We start from the raw sequence: 22242 nt of genomic DNA, 5'->3' as shown, positions 1-22242 counted from the left end.
AAGGGGGCATTTTGCCTATATTGCTACAAACGACTTCTTCTGTAGAACTATGCACTGGCTATCAATCATATTTAATCAAAAGCATTCATGGGAGGCAGGGATTCAAAACTGTACAAATAGTGTGGCTGAGGGGCAGGGCCAAAACGGGTTATTTGACTATATTGCTTTAAGCGACTTCTTCTGTAGACTAATGCCATGGATATCGATCATATTTGGTCGGAAGCATTCATGGGAGGCAGGGATTCAAAATTGTACAAATGGTGTGGCTGGCCCCCGGGCTAAGGGGTGGGGCCAACATAGGTTTATTACTTGGTAATGGTTTAGAAGAATGCACATTTGCTTCCAGGATGGCCCTAGGGTCTCACCCCACCCTTGGAGACATAGTCCCTGGGCCATAACTTTAAAACGGTTGAGATATCCACCCAAAAACTATATATACAAATGCTTAGCATAAAGAGACGAATGCAGTCATGATATTAGAATAGACCCTGGGGTCTGATCGAACCCCTAGGGACCTAATTTCTTAGTCACAGCTTGGAAATGGTTAAGATCCCCACCCTATAACCATATATACAACTGTTGGGCATAAAGAGACGAATGCAATCATGATATTAGAATTGACCCTATGGTTTGCCCCACCCTTGGAGACTTAACCCCTTGGTCATAACTTTGAAACGGTTGAGATCCCCACCCCAAAACTATATATACAAATGCTTGGCAAAAAGAGACAAATGCAGTCATGATATTAGAATAGACCCTGGGGTCTGGTCAAAACCATAGGGACCTATTTTCTGAGTCACAGCTTGGAAACAGTTGAGATCCCCCCCCCATAACCATACATAAAAATGCTGGGCACGAAAAATCTAATACAGATATGCTACAAGGATTGGCCTTGGGGTCTGGCATATTCCCTTGGATCTCATTTGGAGAATATTTTGCCATGATTGCTTAGATATCCAGGTGAGCGAAACAGGCCCTCTGAGCCTCTTGTTTAAATTGTTTTGGCCAGGCATTAAATAGTTTATATTGAGATCATTAAACCAGAGGTATACTAAAGGATCGTTTCCCACAAATCAAAGGCTAGGTATTATTACATGTGTTCCAAAAGGAGAAAAAACAAGACAATTTTAAAAAGAAATGGAGGTCTATTACATTATCAAATTCAATTTACAAATTAGCCTCAGGAAATAGCTTACAGAATAAAAACAATTTTAGTTTTTATAATTTCAGATACGCAATCAGATTTTTTAAATGGTAGGTTTATTGGAGAGAAAACGAGATCAATATACGACATAATGAATTATACAGAAAAAATAACATTCCCGGATTTTTGGTTTAAATAAATTTTTAAAAGGCCTTCGACTCGGTATCATTGAAGTTTCTAGACAGTAATTGTCTTTTTTAATTTTGGACCGAGTATCAGACATTGGATCAATACACTATATAAAGATACTTCCTCAGCTAGTATGCAAAATGGTAGGTATCAGAATTGTTCATGATAGAACGAGGCTGTCGTCAGGGCGACCCAGTCTCACGATATCTTTTTATACTTGTGGCAGAAATAATAGCAATTATAGTTAAAAACAATGAATAAGTTAAGGGTTTTTAAGTAGGGAATATAGAACACAATGCCTCGCAGACTACACATCTCTTATATTAAATGTTTCTATGTGTTTGTTTAATGAGGCACTCAAAATGTTAGAATTATTTGCACAAATATCAGGTCTTAAGGTGAATAGTGACAAAACACAATTAATATGGATAGGAAGTAAAAAATTCAGTAAAGACGTCTCCCACCGTAAATGGAAATTAAAATGCGGGATCAAAACATTTAACCTTCTCGGAATATGATTACTCTGTCAACTAAGATAAAATGACAAGCATTAACTGTAATAAAGCTATACAAAATTTAGATAATCATTACTACAGTGGTCATAAAGAATACTAACACTAATAGGTAGAATAACTCTTTTATAAAACATTGATACTTTCAAAAAATGATTCATCTCTTTATGATGAGACCGTATACAGACAGAACTTGTATCAAAACATTGAATAGTCCTTTTTTTATGGCAAGGACCTATTGATAAAGTAAAAAGGAATACTCTAATCAAACAATATTACAGAGGAGATTTAAAATGATAGAAAAATCTACTTGGGTAAGAAGACTATTGGCATCAGGTGATAGGGAATGGAGAAATATTTTTGAACATGAAACATGGCCCATACAGCGTCTTTCAGAATTTCGTGTGAAGTATTTTTTGAAAACTTAAATTTATTTTGGAAAAAAGTCCTAAATACATGATTAAAAGTGTTAAAACTAAATAAAATAAGAACCAAAACTGACCTTCTTACCTACCCTTTATGGTACAATTTAAACTTTAAGATAGGGAATCATTTATTTTCAAGACTGGCATAAGAAAGCTGTAAATACAGTAGTGGACATAATGAAAGGAGATGGAACATTTCTAAAGTTTGAAGAATTCAAAGACAAGTTTTCTGTAACACCGAAAAAAATCTTAAATTACCAGAGTCTGTGAGCATCCATTACATTTGTGATTAAAAATGTAATATATATCTGAATAACAATACTATTGTTAGACCTTATTTACCTCTCCACACTCAAATTATATTTAAAAGTGAAAAAAAAGACAGTGGAAATTTTTATTATACGCTCACAGAGCAAAACCACAAAAACATAGTCAATACATCAGAAAATAAATGGAACACAAATCCTATCTTTCAATATTTGAATTGGAATTCAATTTATTCATTACCCTTTAAGACTACTAAAGTTACAGTATAAAATTCAAAATCAAATTCTACCAGTAAATAAGTATTTGTAAAAGATCGGCATAACATATGCGGTACATAAAATAAAATAATGTAGAAGATTTAGAAAATATGTTTTGGGAATTTAATGAAGCTCAGGTCATTTGGACCAAACAAAAAAATGTCGCACACAAATATACTATCGAAAAAGACATATTTTTTAAAATATAGGAATAGTAGGAAAATGTATTCACATTAAACATATATGTAATAGGTTTTTACATCACCCATGAATTAATTATAACATAGACAGACAGACTTTCTTTATTTCCTCCTTGTAGAGATTGTACATGAATTATGCCTTATCTTGTGCTTACATCAAATGTAGAATATACATTGTATACACAATCATAGTAAAGTGTTCATCTCTGGGATCATTATAGGTATCAGATCCGCAATATTCATCATCAGTAGGGCTCACTTGTCACGATTCAGTTGAATATCGTTTGAACTTTCGAGTATAAATTGACACTGTCTTTCATCTGGCAGGTGATCAACTTTAACATAATCTGATACGTCTAAAATATTGACTAAAAGGTCTAAGAGTGTATCGCGACTTTTGAATAGTGATGGACACTGGATAAGAAAATGTTAAGTAATATTGTCAGACTGTTTTTGACATATTCTACATACAACAGTATCTCTTTCGATGTTTGTGCGCAGTATGATAATGAGGCTTTATTGAAACACTCGCAAGTTTACTATAGTGGTCTGTCCATGCATGTCGGTTTACATCCGGGTCGCGGGATATCGTGCCATCGATCCTTAGCTCTGATGTTTCGTACCCTTTGATTTTTCGAGCCCGGACCGCCCTGTAGAAAGTTCCTGCATCCACCTCTGCATCTACTTGTAGTTCCTGTAATTGTTTTTGCTCATGCTCCTGTTTCGCATTATAGAGTTCCTTTCTAAAAACGCGTTTTTGATTTTTATATTGTCGGTACGACTCGAACACCATTCCACATGGTCTACCTTCGCGTATCCATAGTGAGCATTTCATCCGCTAAAATCCTTCCCACAGCGTAGTCTCGATCGAAAGTAGGGACATCAATCTTTAAATAACACCCATTATATATCTTCAAAACAGTGTAGTTATTTCGTAAGCAGTTTTGAAGCTTGTCAAAATCACCGATTTTTGTTACCTCGGTCACGATCCGGAACATATTTTCGAAACAAATTCTTCATTAGGTACACAGAATAGCGGACGACGTAACATTAATAAACCATGGTATACTCAAAGATAAGGTCAAAACAAACTTGCTTACTTGTTTTACGCACCACTAAATTTCCCTCAAGTATTTTCTCCGCAAGATTTCACATTCAGCCGTCCTTCGTCCACCATCTTGGAGAATTTTATAATATGAAACACGCAAGCTGATTTGTCGTGCTATTTTCGTCTATTTTTAACCGGCCGTTCGGAACATTTCGGAGGTTTACATGCTGTGATGCCGATATAACCAGAGGACTTCCGGATATAATATCGGATTTCGGCGCAAGATTTTGAAGACGAGAAAAAACACAGAAAAAACATAAAATTTGTACATTCTTGCTAAAATGGCAATTGTCACATGGTAAGTAAAATATTATGGAATGATAAAAATAAAATAGCTGTTAAATTACAAGGCTTTATTCTAATGCTAATGCATTAAAAACTATAACACATATAATATGATCTGAAATAATTCTGTCAATTAAAACAAAAGATCCGTAAAAAGGTGTATTAGTCAATTAGTAAACATTCTAAATACAAGATTAAGAATTATACATATATTTCAGTTATTTACCATGACACTGAAAATTACATCTGATGCACAATGTAATGCAACAGCTATTTTATCTATCATAGTTATTCCTTTAGAAGGAATTTTAGGATAAATGATAACAAAAGCAGTCTGCAATTTAACATTGTAATATCCTGCATCATGTAACTTGTCATCACTTGATGGTAGAGGGCACGTCTATCATTTTTTTTTTAATAGATAAGACAAGTTTTATCTATTCAAGTGTATTTTTGATAGACGTGCCCACCACCTTTGAATAGGGTATTCATTTGGCACACATTCAGTAATTACTGAATAAGAATGGAACCACATACACATCATAAACAATTCACTCAAGCCAACATTATATTATTATTTGTTTTCCGTTTTCCGACCCAAGTCATATCAGCACGGGTAGGCAGGTGAATTATTTATTTTAATATTTAAAGAAAAAAAATCCAAATAAAATATTATTTAAATTTAACACAATCACAAAGTATAAGTACCTTTTTATGCCAACAAAATATTTTGGGTAGGTGTTATTTTGGTGGGTGGATAAATTAAAGGGGAAAGAAACAATATTTCATTTTATGCACATCTTGACAATTTCAACAAAAATGAATAATTCCTAGGCTAATTATATTATTCAAATAATGTGTCAGAACTTTCATGTCAGTTAACTTATGTTTATGCTTGTGTATGATAAACTCAGTCAGTTGATTTTCAACACATAATGGTCCCACAATTGCCATTTATTTTGTAATATTTAAAATTCTACATCACTGATATTGGACGTGTGTTCGATTTTAACAAAGACTGCATTATTTGTAACAGACTAACAGACAAAGACTGCATGATTTGTAACAGACTAACAGACAAAGACTGCATGATTTGTAACAGACTAACGGTACTTTCCAACACAAAAAGTTTGGATTCCTTGTAATTTGTTTCTAATAAAGATCACTGTCAGAACTCTTGTTTGTGAGCAACACCACATCATCAATTACCCACTATATAGTATTAACAGAAATGATCCACATACATTCTGTAATTCTCTAACTTTACCTGAGAACACACCTGGGCAGGTGTTATATCTACACATACATCTCTAACTTTACCTGAGAACACACCTGGGCAGGTGTTATATCCACACATACATCTCTAACTTTACCTGAGAACACACCTGGGCAGGTGTTATATCCACACATACATCTCTAACTTTACCTGAGAACACACCTGGGCAGGTGTTATATCCACACATACATCTCTAACTTTACCTGAGAACACACCTGGGCAGGTGTTATATCCACACATACATCTCTAACTTTACCTGAGAACACACCTGGGCAGGTGTTATATCTACACATACATCTCTAACTTTACCTGAGAACACATCTGGGCAGGTGTTATATCCACACATACATCTCTAACTTTACCTGAGAACACACCTGGGCAGGTGTTATATCTACACATACATCTCTAACTTTACCTGAGAACACACCTGGGCAGGTGTTATATCCACACATACATCTCTAACTTTACCTGAGAACACACCTGGGCAGGTGTTATATCTACACATACATCTCTAACTTTACCTGAGAACACACCTGGGCAGGTGTTATATCTACACATACATCTCTAACTTTACCTGAGAACACACCTGTATAGGTGTTATACCTACACATACTACTGTAGTATGTGTAGATATAACACCTATACAGGCATGTTCCCAGGTGAAGTTAGAGAATACATGTCTACATGTAGCTTCAGTTACCTGGTCTTCATCAGATTAGTGTCATTGATGTCATTTAGATTATGCTAAATTACTTATTTCTTCCACTGAAAAACTGCTGAGTCGATTTTGTCAAAATGTTTCAGCGTCTGTTAATTTACAAATTAAATCCGGAAGTCCTCTCGTCATATCTGCATCACAACATGTAAACTTCCGAAATGTTCCGAACGTCCGGTTAAAAATAGACGAAAATAGCTCGACCAATCAGCTTGCGTGTTACATATTATAAAATTCTCCAACATGGTGGACGAAGGACGGCTGAATGTGAAATCTTGCGGAGAAAATACTTGAGGGACACGAGAGGAGAAATTCAGTGGTGCGTAAAACAAGTAAGCAAGTTTGTTTTGACCTAATCTTTGAGTATACCATGGTTTATTAATGTTACGTCGTCCGCTATTCTGTGTACCGAATGAAGAATTTGTTTCGAAAAAATGTTCCGGATCGTGTCCGAGGTAACACAAATCGGTAATATTGGCAAGCTTCGAAACTGCTTACGAAGTAACTACACAGTTTGGAAGATATATAATGGGTGTTATTTAAAGATTGATGTCCCTACTTTCGATCGAGACTACGCTGTGGGAAGGATTTTAGCGGATGAAATTTCTGTGACACTTCAAACAAAATTACCTCAATTTTGCCAGCCGCTGGTAGGGGCTGAGTTCCTCACCTTTCTAGTCTTATCTATTAAAACAATAAATGATAGACGTGCCCTCTACCTATGTGTAGACCTGTTATATCGAGGTATGATCACCGAGTAGGATCGACTCGTCATGATTATTTATTGACGAGTGCATATCTATTGTCGAATTTCCTATATCTTTTGTTCTCAACAGATATTTGACTTCATTAGTGTTAGCTCCTCCATCAACATATTGGAAAAGCGTGTAAATTCCCTCTAGGTATTTGTCCAAAGCTGCAGAAATCCCGCCATTATTACGTCTGATCAGTATACCCTGGGGTGTACCGGGTAGCCTTAGGAGGAACAAGTCATATAGCGATTGACGGACATGGACGAGACTGTCGATATTGCCTGAATAAATACTGTTTAATTGTTTTTTACACGTTTCCTTGTCTTAAGATCCAACAGAGTCTTTGAGTTGATCATAGATACTTCTGTCTATCTGCGTGGATGTCATGCTGGGCTCTTCATCGTTAGGCATGTTACCACCGATATCTCTATTCTTAATGTTCTGCATAGCATATATATCCCACACAGTGATATCGTGAGTACATTTTGGTTCATATCAATAAACTGTTTTATGGGTCATATTCAATGTTTTTGGGTCGATTTCACAGTTTATCTTGTTACAAACACATTTAGGCCCTCACCCATTCACAGAAGTAGCAGAAGTTTTCGAATCATAGGCTGTATGACTTCAAAATATGTAGAGTCTTGAGTACAACCACCTTCGCCATCAGGGGTAGACAATCCCCCCAAAACACGTACTTATAATACACAAGTTTATTTCAAATGGATTTACTTGTATACTATAGATACATGTTTATACATATTCCATATCATGAGATTAAAAAATAGTTGACTTATACACAACATATATCTATATAATGTTTATACTAAGTTCAATTCAATTCTACTTTTAAGAATAACAATGTAGATCAAAATTATCATTAAGTCAGAATACGGATTTATAAATAAAGCTTTGTAATAGTTTTATGTCGTTGTGGTGTGATGTAAATGTATACATTATGTGATGTCTAGAATACGAATTTATAAATATAACTTTGTTATAGTTTTATGTCGTTGTGGTGTGATGTAAATGTATACATTATGTGATGTCTAGAATACGGATTTATAAATATAGCTTCGTAATAGTTTTATGTCGTTGTGGTGTGATGTAAATGTATACATTATGTGATGTCTAGAATACGAATTTATAAATATAACTTTGTTATAGTTTTATGTCGTTGTGGTGTGATGTAAATGTATACATTATGTGATGTCTAGAATACGGATTTATAAATATAGCTTCGTAATAGTTTTATGTCGTTGTGGTGTGATGTAAATGTATACATTATGTGATGTCNATAAATGGAACACAAATCCTATCTTTCAATATTTGAATTGGAATTCAATTTATTCATTACCCTTTAAGACTACTAAAGTTACAGTATAAAATTCAAAATCAAATTCTACCAGTAAATAAGTATTTGTAAAAGATCGGCATAACAATTTATGACACGTTTAACATATGCGGTACATAAAATAAAATAATGTAGAAGATTTAGAAAATATGTTTTGGGAATTTAATGAAGCTCAGGTCATTTGGACCAAACAAAAAAATGTCGCACACAAATATACTATCGAAAAAGTTGTTAACATATTTTTTAAAATATAGGAATAGTAGGAAAATGTATTCACATTAAACATATATGTAATAGGTTTTTACATCACCTATGAATTAATTATAACATAGACAGACAGACTTTCTTTATTTCCTCCTTGTAGAGATTGTACATGAATCATGCCTTATCTTGTGCTTACATCAAATGTAGAATATACATTGTATACACAATCATAGTAAAGTGTTCATCTCTGAGATCATTATAGGTATCAGGTTGTCGGTTGAAAGCTATGTAATTGACTTATTCTAAGGAAATCCATCCACCCACTTGTTTGATTTATTTATTATCTTATTTTACATAATGATTTTCTCTAAACTACGTTTTATAATACCATTAGACATTTTGAAAGGTAGTCAGTATGGACAACACATGGCACGTAATTCCACAACAACGGTGATAGCTGATCCTACGGGGAAACAGCCGAAGAATATACCAATCATACCGGTCCAATTAAGTGATTGGCAAGACACACGCCCAACCTACAAATTCAATGAGACAGTTACCAAGACAGACTGGTGGAAAGCGGCGTCTTTTCTGGAACTGTATGTCCATTTTCATTTCATTTCATTTCATTTCATCAAATTTTATTGACAAGATGTCATAATCAATTGGATTGAATAACAGGCAAAGCCTATATAAATTCTCTCCGTCAAATGGCCAAAGTTGAATAAACAAGGAGACATAATATTTTAGACATGTTGCAAATGAAAAAAATAACACAAAATAATTCATAATAACACAAGGCTAAGGGGAAGTAACTCATGAAGGAAACATCTCACACACACACTTACACACACATACAAGTACATGTACAAATACATTTATTTCAGCATATATATACACTATCATAGACAGATATTGGCAGGCTTAGACCAAAAGTCCATGTGCATATATTGCACAGGTCACTGCTACCAACAACTGTTACAATTAAAAATAATAAATTCATTTAATACATATAAAGTGTAATTATTTACAATGTCATGATAAGTACACGCAATAGACAGTAGTCATGCTCAACTAGAATCTCCTGGATGAAATATAGAATATATAGTATATTTTTGTATACCATCATGGCTTTAAGTCATATAAAAATTAAAACGACGGGATTTTCCAATAAAAATATGCACATCATCAAGTATTCTTCTATTTGTAAGCCCATCACAATCAGGACAGCCCTGGAGAAGAATGTTTTTATCAATGTGGTTGTGGTTTCCATAACTATTAAGAGAAGTGAACAAAGTTGTTCTTTGATTATTAAAAATAGGACATTCCAAAAAGTAATGAGATACTGTTTCATGTTCAGCAGAGCAGGTACAAGCAGGACTATTAGTAAGATGGTCATGGTGTAAATCATAATTTAAATTACTGCAAGAGTTTCGAAGTCGACATAGAATAATACTTGCTCTTCGGTTACCTTCTGTTTTGAAAATTGAAACAGATTCACTATCAGAAATAATATCTTTATTCAAATATTTTTTTAATGCTGCAGGAGAGGGAGAATTAAGAAGATCAGAATTTGCAATGTTAATTGTGCGGCACATTTGAGGGAAAAAACTGTCAAAATAGTTATTAGTTCTACATAACGGTGGGTTGAAAAGCCTAGTTTGTCTGAGAGGGTAGGGGTTATCATTTTGATTATTAATAAAGGGATTTAAAACATTTTGTAAGTATTGAGGTGTCTGCCAATGCATAATTTTGTACATCATTACATGTTTGTGTTTATTTCGTCTTACAGATAGTGTTTCCCAACCTAGTTCATTGTATAGTTTGTCATGTGATACCCCAGAACGAAGACCTGTTATTATCCTAGCTGCTTCTAATTGTACAGATTCAAGAATATCTTTTGCCTGTTGTGTACAATTATCCCAAATAATATCTGCATATTCCAAAATTGGCCTAATAAATCCCATATATATTTTAATTAATGATTTTCTATTGACTTTAGTTTTGACATGGCGAAGAATATTAAGTCTATTGTAAGCTTTTTTGTATATATTCTGTATGTGCTGTTTCCATGTTGCATCATCTTGAAGTGTAAGTCCTAAGTGTTGATGTGATGATGTGTCTATGATTTGGCTATTTTGGAAAAATAGTGGGATGTGATGGGTGTCTTGTTTTCTAGAAAATATGAGTGATTTTGTTTTACTTGGATTGAATTTAATGTCCCAAGTTGTTGCCCATTCACCTATGTTAGTAAGATCAGTGTTGAGAGATTGTGCGGCCTGTGCTGGGTTATCATCTATAATTACATACAGAGAAGTGTCATCAGCAAAAAGTTTGATATTGGTGGAAACATTAGTAGTGATATCATTGATGTAGAGAAGAAATAATAGTGGTCCGAGGACAGATCCTTGAGGTACCCCTGCATTTACATTCTTAAATTGTGAAAAATAACCTTCAGTATTTACTCTTTGCATTCTGTTAGACAGATAATTTTCAAACCACAAAAGTAGATTTCCATTTATACCATATAATTTCAATTTAAATAAAAGACCTTTGTGCCATACTCTGTCGAAGGCTTTACTGATATCACAAAAAACAAATCTAAGCTCCTTTCCTTTATCCATATTGCTTGCAATTTCATTATAAATAAACAAAAGCTGATTGACAGTAGAATCACCAGGTATAAAGCCAGACTGATGCTTAGTAATAATATCATTCTCAATCAAAAAGTTGTATAGATATTTAAAAACAATTTTTTCCATTATTTTACTGAAGCATGATGTAATTGAAATTGGTCGGTAATTTAACACATCATTAGATGAGCCATTTCCTTTATAAATAGCATTAACATTTGTTTGTTTCCAACTAAAAGGTATTATACCAGACTCTAGTGTCTTATTGAATAATAACATAAGAGGTAATTTAAGAGAAGCATGAAGCTTTTTCACAATTTTAGGAATAACACCATCAGAGCCTGGGGGTTTATTAGTGTTGAGTATATTAATTTGATCGGAAACATCTTGTTCAGTGATATGAATGTTTGATAGTGAATAGGGGGCATTGGGTTGTGCTGTTTGGGGTAATTCAAGGTCAGGTGTTGATGTAGAAATATTAGTGAAGTGATTGTTAAGAAGCTCTGCTTTTTCAGTTGGATGATGGATTATTTGGCCGTTGGATTCAAGTGGTGGAATAGAAGATGACTTATTAGAAAAATTGGTAATAGATTTAGCTATCTTCCACCATTTGTCTGGAGTAACCACATTTTCATTTAGTGACTTTTCAAGATTTTTTATAAAGTTTGCTTTTGCCTCACGGATAAGGTCAATAGTTTCATTTCGTAAGGTTCTAAATTGTTCCCAATAATGGGGATTATTTGTTAGTTTAGCTTTTCGGTGAATTCTATTTCGTTGTCTCATTTTCAATCTAATTGTATTATTCATCCATGGTTTATCATTTGGGCGCACAGTTATTACTTTTGTAGGAATGAATCTATTGACCTGCTCCGTGATTGCATTGACTATAGTGCTATTATAAGTATTAGAATCCTGATCTGAAGACAAATTCAACCAATCAATATCAAATAAGACATTGTTCATTCTATCAAAGTCTGCTTCATCATATTTTAAAATAGTTTTTTTATAGCTTACTTTTTTAAATACAGAATAAGAAATTGAAGCATGTACTGAGGAGTGATCACTGCAAAATGGTGGAGATACATGAGTATTTTTAACTATGTTTTGGTTATTAGTAAAGATAATATCAATGGATGTGGCACTGTCAGGTGTTATTCTTGTGGGTTCATTAATAAGACTAAGTAAATTATGTTTGATAAGGAGTCTTGATAAGTGATCATTCAACGGATGATTTAACATATCAATATTGATATCACCTGTCAGTACCACATCCAGTGAAGTATCTGTAGCTCTGGTCAACGTATTATCTAATTTATTCCAGTATTCAACATTACTTTCTGGTCTGTATAAACATCCAAGAAGAAATATATGATTATTAACTAATACTTCTAACCATATAAGTTCAACATCATCCTTTTCTAGGTCCATTCGCCTATTCATAACAATAGTATCTTTGTGATAAACTATAACCCCACCCCCCGGACCAGTAGTTCTATCTTTTCTATGAGGATTGGAATTGAAGGAGTGCATCTGAATGTCAAGGTTAGATATTGAAGGGTTTAAATGAGATTCTGTTATACAGACTATATCATTATCCTCAAATTCTGCTTCTACCAAGGCTGTCTTGTTTCTGAGAGACCTTACATTCAAATGAACCAAGTTTATATTTTGTACTGGCCCCGTATGTTATCAAAATATACAGATCTGTTATCAAGTATTATACTAATGAAGTGAGAGCCAAGATGTAGATTTAGAAAATGCGCTTTGAATAACCTAAAAAACAGCCAGAGATCAGATTTAGACCATACAAATTTTACCTTATAATTACCCATTGTCGATTAATAAGATGATGACTTGGTAGGTTCTGTTGATCTTCCAGCTGCTGAATAGTTTTCTTAACGCAATACATCGATTCCAGTTGAGCATGGCTGTATAATAAATATGGGACAAGCACAACACAATAACTACACACACACACACACACACACAGTTTTCATCAAAACACTTGGTTTACAAAGCAGGAAACGGATGCATCACAATCTATCTATAGGTGCCTGGGACGCTTGAACACACAGGGACTTGAAAATTTAGATATAAATAGTGAGCACGCGCCTGGTAAACATACTCACCGATTACTTGAAAAAAATGAAATAAAAGGATACAGCCAATAAATCTACTACCCAGTTTCAAAGAGAGGATATCAAATATGTAATATAAGTTTATGTTTCGTCCGATAGGAAAAAAGCTGCAGATTATTGTATTTTTTGAAATATTTGACAAAAATGTGCAAGTCAATCAGGTCCCTGTGAATCAGGTTGCCTTTATTTAGTTATACTTGTCGATTATGACAGACATGAGATATTTGGTGCTTTAAACACAGTAATAAAATTCGCAAGTGGGTTTACTGGGAGAAATGGAAAGTCTTTATAATTGAGACCCAATGAGTCATGCACGTGAGAGACGACGACGTGACTATACACGTAGTGATAAATGGAAAACTGAATTGGGGATTATATTATTCACAAGATAAGATTTTACGATAGATATGCATAGGTAAGTTTAGGAATAACCACACAGCATTAACTTTACATGAAGAATTTGAACCAAGATATACATTATTAATGTGTGTTGCTATAAATACATTGCCGGGGGCAACTGTATACATGTAGGTCACACATGGGTTGTAAACATTGATTCAAGTTTATAGTGTAATGTGACATTATTGCAGTTTTTGGACAATGATGCAGTGAAAATAAATGTATCGGTCGTTGTATATATATAGATTGATCTAGGTCATCAACGAAGACATACAATGTACAAATATTTGTAAATAAAAGATTGAGATGAGTAATTTATGGCTGATGAATTTGTTCGTTTTTCAAGGGATATACTATATATACATTATATTGTACGTTTTATTATATTGGTAGTATATGTATATATATAGTATTCACCGTGTAGATATAATACACATATGCATGTATTCCAAGTGGTAATACATTTATTATATTCTATAGATAAATATAGCCACGTAATTAATTGATGCACATGGTATAAGTTATACATACGTGGTGTATGAGTACATATACATACACGATTCTGCTATAAATACAAGTACATCTCCAGTTAGAATGCATCAATTGTGTAAATAATAATTTATACTAAAGTCAAGTTACACAATGTGAATGACTTGACAGCATCAGGATGACATACACATGAGTCGGTTAGAATAATACATGTAAACATTGCCTGTAACTAGGACATAAGTTTAATAAGAATGTATCCAAAACAGTATACAGTATACATGTATACCTAACATTATAGTTTTCCACATATCAGATAGAATTTTGTTATAATTTTAATAACTGAATGCACTTTTAAGCACATGGTGCACACATGTACATGTTCCTTGCTGCATTTATAGACATGGCAGTTCTACAATAAGGTTGTTGGGTTTGATTATCTATTTTCACACAAAATTTCAGTTAAAGTGTCAATACATGGCTACCAAGTTTATGTAAATGTACTTATATTGTGTATTATCCAGGTTATCGTCATGAATAATTATAATTTGCATACAAGGAAAAGATAGTGATATTAATAGTGAGTAAAACTTAACAAAGATGGAATGATATCATTAGGTGGTTATTATATATATAATATATATGTAATACGGAATACATTAAGAATATATATATATACAAAATAAGTCACTAGGAAACTGCCGGAGGATATGAAGTTTCTTCTGAACCATCATTCCTGAGGTAAGGAGGTGAATGAGTTGGATGTTTGAAGGACGGGTACTCGTTTATCACGTGCATGAGCACTTGGTTGGATGTAACGTCGCTGTCCAGGGGCTTGGGTTTCCAGTGTTCGAATCCTCGAGTCACGACGTTGGACTTTGATGGGAGGGGGGTCAGGGTAAGATGATAGCTCACTGAGCCTGATAACCTGAGCTTTGTCACCACTTTTATGTCTTATGATTATCCTGCCGTCATTGGTCCAGGTCCCAGTGATAAGACCAGACTGTTTAAGGAATCTTGCCTTAGCAAACACTTCAGCACGCTGTTTCGTCAGGGCCTCGTTAACAAACAGCTTGTATGGGCGTTGAGGAACTGATGGACTTGACTCAGTATTAGAGTCACTGGCTTTAGTGAAAAGCGAGAACCTGGTCTCGTAAACTGAAGCACGCACTCTGTATGATAGGAACCTAACAATAATGTCCCGTGGGTACTTATCAGACTTAGGCCCCACCCTGTGGGAGCGGCTGATATCACTTTCAGTTACCATGACACCGAGCTCCGTATTACAAACATTGATGATTAGAGAGTCAGTATTTTCACCACTTTCTTCAGGAACCCCTCTAAACTTAAGACAATTCCTTCTGGAATATTGTTCACTATCATCAAGTCTATTTTCCAAGGAAGTAATTTGGTTTCTGAGATCTGTGATACCCAGTTTCGAAATAAGTGTGTCCTTGAGAAGGTCATTGTTCAGGAGTTGGGTGACCACTTCATTAATTACACCTGGATCGGTTATAGAGTTAATAGTGTTAATACTTTTCTGGATAGATTTATTCATGTTGTATAATAACAGTTTATGAGTAGACAAACGACTATAGATGAATCAGTGGACGACGTGTACATGTATACATGTATATATTTTAACGAAACATGGCGACTACTCACTGGACTACGGTGACCGCTAATCACATGTAGAGAACGAAGAATGAAGAATATCCATCTTCAAAATTACGATGAATGTGGAGTAGTTTGACCAGTTGTATCCATTAATATGTAGAGGCAACCAAGTAGATCATGATGAGTCAAGTAGAGGTAGGGTTACATTATTGTACGAGAGATCGCCATTGTCCGTCCACTCGCTTCGGCCATGTCCATCTATGTCCATTGTGTATTATTTGTGAGAGTGTATATCTGACACGTTGTTTATGCATTTGCATACGTATACATTGTAACAGATTGAATCAGAATTCAAAATTAATCGTTTTTGTGGTCTGCTTCAATTCATTGTCAAGACATTTGAAAAGTATTTTGTATCTCCAACGAGTGTATTATGATGTTAAATATACTATTGATGGATAATAGTGTAACAACCTTTGAACCAATACAACTGCCTCTGACGTATGGGATAAATGATTTTGTCCTATATTAGTATAAACTATATATAATGAATTCATTCCTGTATCACCCACAATGCATAATCGGGGTTAATATCTTCTTGCTTTACCATAAGTATGACTGAAGACACAGTTGCTCAGTTTTCTTTGAAACACTCCTGGACACCAATGTGCTACTTTTCTATAGAAAAATGTCATCTTCTAAAACTGTGATAAAAGAGAATGGACGAAAATGGAGCATGGTAATATATATTCTAAACAGAATACCTTGTTAATTAGTGTTGCTTCCATTTCTTCTCACATTACTCATATACTCAATCTGCTATTACTATTATGTCACCCTGTTTATGTGTTATGTAACATTGAAGCCTTATCTCAGAAATAAGGAATGATTTGTTTCTTTTCTACCCATTAATTGTTTTGTAATCGTCTTCTTTCTGTCAGGAAACTTTTTCTGGGTTTTAACCTTATCCTTTACCTGAATGACTTAAAAAGGTTATTATATAAACAGAAATGGCGGACAAAGATAAAAGGTTATTATATAGACAGAAATGGCGGACAAAGATATTTGATGGAAGTAGGTGGGGATTTTTGCTACCATGAAAACTGTCATGTTGCTGCAAAGCATTATTGGGAAAACACCCCTGTACCCAACCCGTATTCATCAACACTTGCTGTGTCATTATATAAAAAGAATGAAGGGGCATACATTACATCTCTGAATGGAGGAACAGACCAGTACATCGCTCTTATTACATCATTCCAGGGAATACAAGAAGAGACCCGTAGATTACTCCTGCAAGAACATAAGCAGCCGAAGTAATTATAAAGTCTGCTATGACGGGAAATATAAACCCGGTAAACCGTGTTTGGTATATTCCTTTGGGTAAGCAATGTTAACCTTTAGTCATCCTGATACTGTTTATATTGAATGCTCTGTAAATTGATAGTAAAAGTACCAAATCACATCTATAGCGTGACGTCACATTCGGTTATAGAGGATGCTATAAAAACATATGTCGCCTTTATTCGAAGCAATGAAAATGATTCCCTTTCTGCAAAGAATTCTTAACTAATAAATATTGACGTTTTCAGTTGAGGAGATACGAGAAAATATAATACGTGGGTGATATGCTGTAACAAAGCTCGGTCTCTGTTGTGGTATAATACATAACACAATTAACTGATATAAAACATAACATTTTATTTTTTTAAAACTTGCCATGTTTTACGAAAAACGTATAAGATTTCTTCTATTAATCTAATGTTAAAATACTCGACCATCCGGGTTAATATCCAAGCCGGTTGGTTAGGTAGTGAAGTGGATAACGCACTCGCTTTTAATCATGAGGGCCAGTATTCGATTCTCCGACCGGGCGTGAACAGTTTTGGATATCTTCGTACCAACAGAGTGATAAATATAACTTGAAAAACGTGTGTCAGAGTTGACTTAACAACAAAAAATGATTAGATATATCCTAATTACTTAACTATAGCATGTTCATTTTCTCTAACCTGTCTTGTTTTGACACATAACAAAACAGTGGTTGTATATATATAAAAAAAGTACATGCATCAAAACCAATCACACTATATGCATGCATTAAAACTATAAGTAATAATAAGTATGAAAAAAATGGCAGTGGATTTTCAGACCATTTAAGGCAATTAATGTATGAGAATCTATATAAAACAATGAATGTAAAAAAACTAAATAAATTAATAAGAATAAATGTAACTGGCATTTTATCTTTTAAACAATGTCTTAATAATGAATTATGTAAATAATTTGGTTTAAGGATTGCACATGACTTTACTTTTGACGACGAAATGGCAACCAAAGATGGCTGTGAAGTGCACTCGTTCGACCCAAGGTAAGTCAGTACTAGTCACGTTTGAGAATAAGCAAAGCTATATTTTGGCAAGCAAACGTAATAAATATGATGATGTCACGGGAGAATAAAAAGATGTCATTCAGATTTTAGGCTGAAAGCGGTGTAGTTTATCTACCTTAGTTTTAATGATGTCATTGAGATCTTACGCTCATATTAGACCATATCTTCTACCTTACGGCGTATTTTTAACGACGCTATTGAGTTTTCAATCTACATCGGAGTTCGTTATCTACCGATGAGCGTATTTTCTACGACAATATCGAGAAAATGGATCACAGTAGAGTACGTTATCTATCACACTGTGGGTTGTGAAACCAGTCTCAAATCAAATAAGATTGATTTATGAATTAAACGCATGTAAGTTAGATTTATGATTGAACGTTTTTAATTGATAAATGAGTTTTGCACATACGAATTTGATTCAATCAAGGTTTTTCAAGTATGAATGTAATAGATAACGTAGTCTAATACTCGATGACGTCATCCAAGATAAGGAATAAAGTAGATGCATTGTAGCATACTCAAATGTAAGGTGGATACTCAATGGCGTCGTTAAAAATACACTGCAACACAGATACTGTGCTGCAATTTAAATTTGATTATTTCATGGTGTGTGAAACCCTTCAGCATATTACTAAAACACGTCATTCTGATGAAAGTGTGAGTTAAATACCTCATCACATTTTAAGGGAAGGCATGGTGTAAATGTGTATTAAACATGTCAGCAGGCTCTCAATATGTATTAAACTCATCAGCATGGTGTAAATGCGCTTGAAACATGTCATCAGGCTCCCAATATCTATTAAACACATCAGCATGGTGTAAATGTGTGTGAAACATGTCAATAGGCTCTCAATATGTATTAATTACATCAAAATTGTTTAAATATGTTTGAAACATGTCAACAGGCTCTCAATATGTATTAAACACATCGATACGGTGTTAATATGTGTGAAACATGTCAGCAGGCTATCAATATGAATGAAACACATCAGTATGGTGTAAATGTGTGTGAAACATGTCAGCAGGCTCTAAATATGAANGGTCAACAGGCTATCAATATATATTAAACACATCGATACGGTGTTAATATGTGTGAAACATGTCAGCAGGCTATCAATATGAATGAAACACATCAGCATGGTGTAAATGTGTGTGAAACATGTCAATAGGCTCTAAATATGTATTAAACACATCAGCATGGTGTAAATGTGTATGAAACATGTCAGAATGGATCTCAATATGTATTAAACACATCATCATGGTGAAATGTGTGTGAAACATGTCAGAATGGATCTCAATATGTATTAAACACATCATCATGGTGAAATGTGTGTGAAACATGTCAGAATAGATCTCAATATGTATTAAATACATCAAAATTGTTTAAATGTGTGTGAAATATGTCATCAGGCTCTCAATATCTATTAAACACATCAGCAAGGTGTAAATGTGTGTGAAACATGGCAATAGGCTCTCAATATGTATTGCACTCAGCAGCATGGTGTAAATGCGCGTGAAACATGTCAGCAAACTCTCAATATGTATAAAACACATCAACACGGTGTGTAAATGTGTGTGAAACATGTCATCAGGCTGTTAATATCTATTAAACACATCAGCATGGTGTAAATGTGTGTGAAACATGTCAATAGGCTCTCAAAATGTATTTAAATGTGTGTGAAACATGTCATCAGGCTCTCAATATGTAGTAAACACATCATCATTGTGTAAATGTGTGTGAAACATGTCAGCAGGCTCTCAGTATCTATTAAACACATCGGCAAGGTGTAAATGTGTGTGAAACATGTCAGTAGGCTCTTAATATCTATTAAACACATCAGCAAGGTGTAAATGTGTGGGAAACATGTCAATAGGCTCTCAATATATATTTAACACATCAGCATGGTGTAAATGTGTATGAAACATGTCAGCAGGCTCTCAATATGTAGTAAACACATCATCATTGTGTAAATGTGTGTGAAACATGTCAGCAGGCTCCAATATCTATTAAACACATCAGCATGGTGTAAATGTGTGTGAAACATGTCAGCAGGCTCTCAGTATCTATTAAACACATCAGCAAGGTGTAAATGTGTGTGAAACATGTCAGTAGGCTCTCAATATGTATTAAACACATCAGCATGTGTAAATGTGTGTGAAACATGTCATCAGGCTCTCAATATCTATTAAACACATCAGCATGGTGTAAATGTGTGTGAAACATGTCAGCAGGCTCTCAATATCTATTAAACACATCAGCAAGGTGTAAATGTGTGTGAAACATGTCAATAGGCTCTCAATATATATTTAACACATCAGCATGGTGTAAATGTGTATGAAACATGTCAGCAGGCTCTCAATATGTAGTAAACACATCATCATGGTGTAAATGTGTATGAAACATGTCATCAGGCTCTAAATATGAATGAAACACATCAGCATGTTGTAAATGTGTGTGAAACATGTCAGCATGCTCTCAATATGTATTGTACTCATCAGCATGGTGTAAATGCGCGTGAAACATGTCATCAGGCTCTCAAAATCTATAAAACACATCAGCATGGTGTAAATGTTTGTGAAACATGTCAATAGGCTCTCAATATGTATTAAACACATCATCATGGTGTAAATGTGTATGAAACATGTCAGTAGGCTCTCAATATGTAGTAAACACATCATCACGGTGTAAATGTGTATGAAACATGTCATGAGGCTCTCAATATGTATTGCACTCATCAGCATGGTGAAAATGCGCGTGAAACATGTCACCAGGCTCTCAATATGTATTGAACACATCAGCATGGCGTAAATATGTGTGAAACATGTCAATAGGCTCTCAAAATGTATTAAATACATCAAAATTGTGTAAATATGTTTGAAACATGTCATCAGGCTCTCAATATGTATTTAACACATCAACACGGTGTTAATACGTTTGAAACATGTCAGCAGCCTCTCAATATGTATTAAACTCATCAGCATGGTGTAAATGCGCGTGAAACATGTCAGCAGACTCTCAATATGTAATAAACTCAACAGCATGGTGTAAATGCGCGTGAAACATGTCATCAGGCTCTCAATATGTATTAAACACATTAACACGGTGTTAATATGTTTGAAACATGTCAGCAGGCTCTCAATATGTATTAAACACATCAACACTGTGTAAATGTGTGTGAAACATGTCAATAGGCTCTCAATATGTAGTAAACTCATCATCATGGTGAAAATGTGTGTGAAACATGACAGCAGGCTCTCAATGTGAATGAAACACATCAGCATGGTGTAAATGTGTGTGAAACATGTCAGCAGGCTCTCAATATGTATTAAACTCCATCGACATGATGTGAATGTGTTTGAAACATGTCCGCAGGCTCTCAATATGTATTAAACTCATCAGCATGGTGTAAATGCGCGTGAAACATGTCAGCAGACTCTCAATATGTAATAAACTCATCAGCATGGTGTAAATGCGCGTGGAACATGTCATCACGCTCTCAATATGTATAAAACACATAAACACGGTGTTAATATGTTTGAAACATGTCAGCAGGCTCTCAATATGTATTGAACTCATCAGCATGGTGTAAATGCGCGTGAAACATGTCAGCAAACTCTCAATATGTATAAAACACATCAACACGGTGTAAATGTGTGTGAAACATGTCAGCAGGCTCTCAATATGAATTAAGATATCAGCATGGTGTAAATGTGTGTGAAACATGTCAGCATGCTCTCAATATGTAGTAAACACATCATCATTGTGTAAATGAGTGTGAAACATGTCAGCATGCTCTCAATATGTATTAAACTCATCAGCATGGTGTAAATGCGCGTGAAACATGTCATCAGGCTTTCAATGTGTATTAAACTCATCAGCATGGTG

General features: G+C 34.4%; 1 protein-coding gene across 6 annotated transcripts in view; it reads left to right on the top strand.

Annotated features, from left to right (window-relative positions):
• Positions 1-18343, top strand: part of LOC110456625 — a 28176-nt gene extending 9833 nt beyond the window's left edge. Inside the window, exons 1-4 of one of the 6 annotated variants that reach the window (XM_021507504.1) lie at positions 6616-6710; positions 9099-9287; positions 17225-17344; positions 18258-18343. In XM_021507504.1, coding sequence (XP_021363179.1) covers positions 9115-9287; positions 17225-17344; positions 18258-18336 — 372 coding nt within the window. In that variant the 5' untranslated portion in view covers positions 6616-6710; positions 9099-9114 and the 3' untranslated portion in view covers positions 18337-18343. Of the gene's footprint in view, positions 1-6615; positions 6711-9082; positions 9288-17224; positions 17345-18257 lie in introns of those variants that run through there. The other 5 variants (XM_021507497.1, XM_021507478.1, XM_021507488.1 and 2 more) reach the window with 5 other exon arrangements.
• Positions 18344-22242: the final 3899 nt, after the last annotated feature.

Source organism: Mizuhopecten yessoensis, unplaced genomic scaffold (assembly GCF_002113885.1).
Source record: "Mizuhopecten yessoensis strain PY_sf001 unplaced genomic scaffold, ASM211388v2 scaffold1027, whole genome shotgun sequence".
Taxonomy (NCBI): Eukaryota; Metazoa; Mollusca; class Bivalvia; order Pectinida; family Pectinidae; genus Mizuhopecten; species Mizuhopecten yessoensis.
This window is presented reverse-complemented; position numbering and strand designations above follow the sequence as displayed.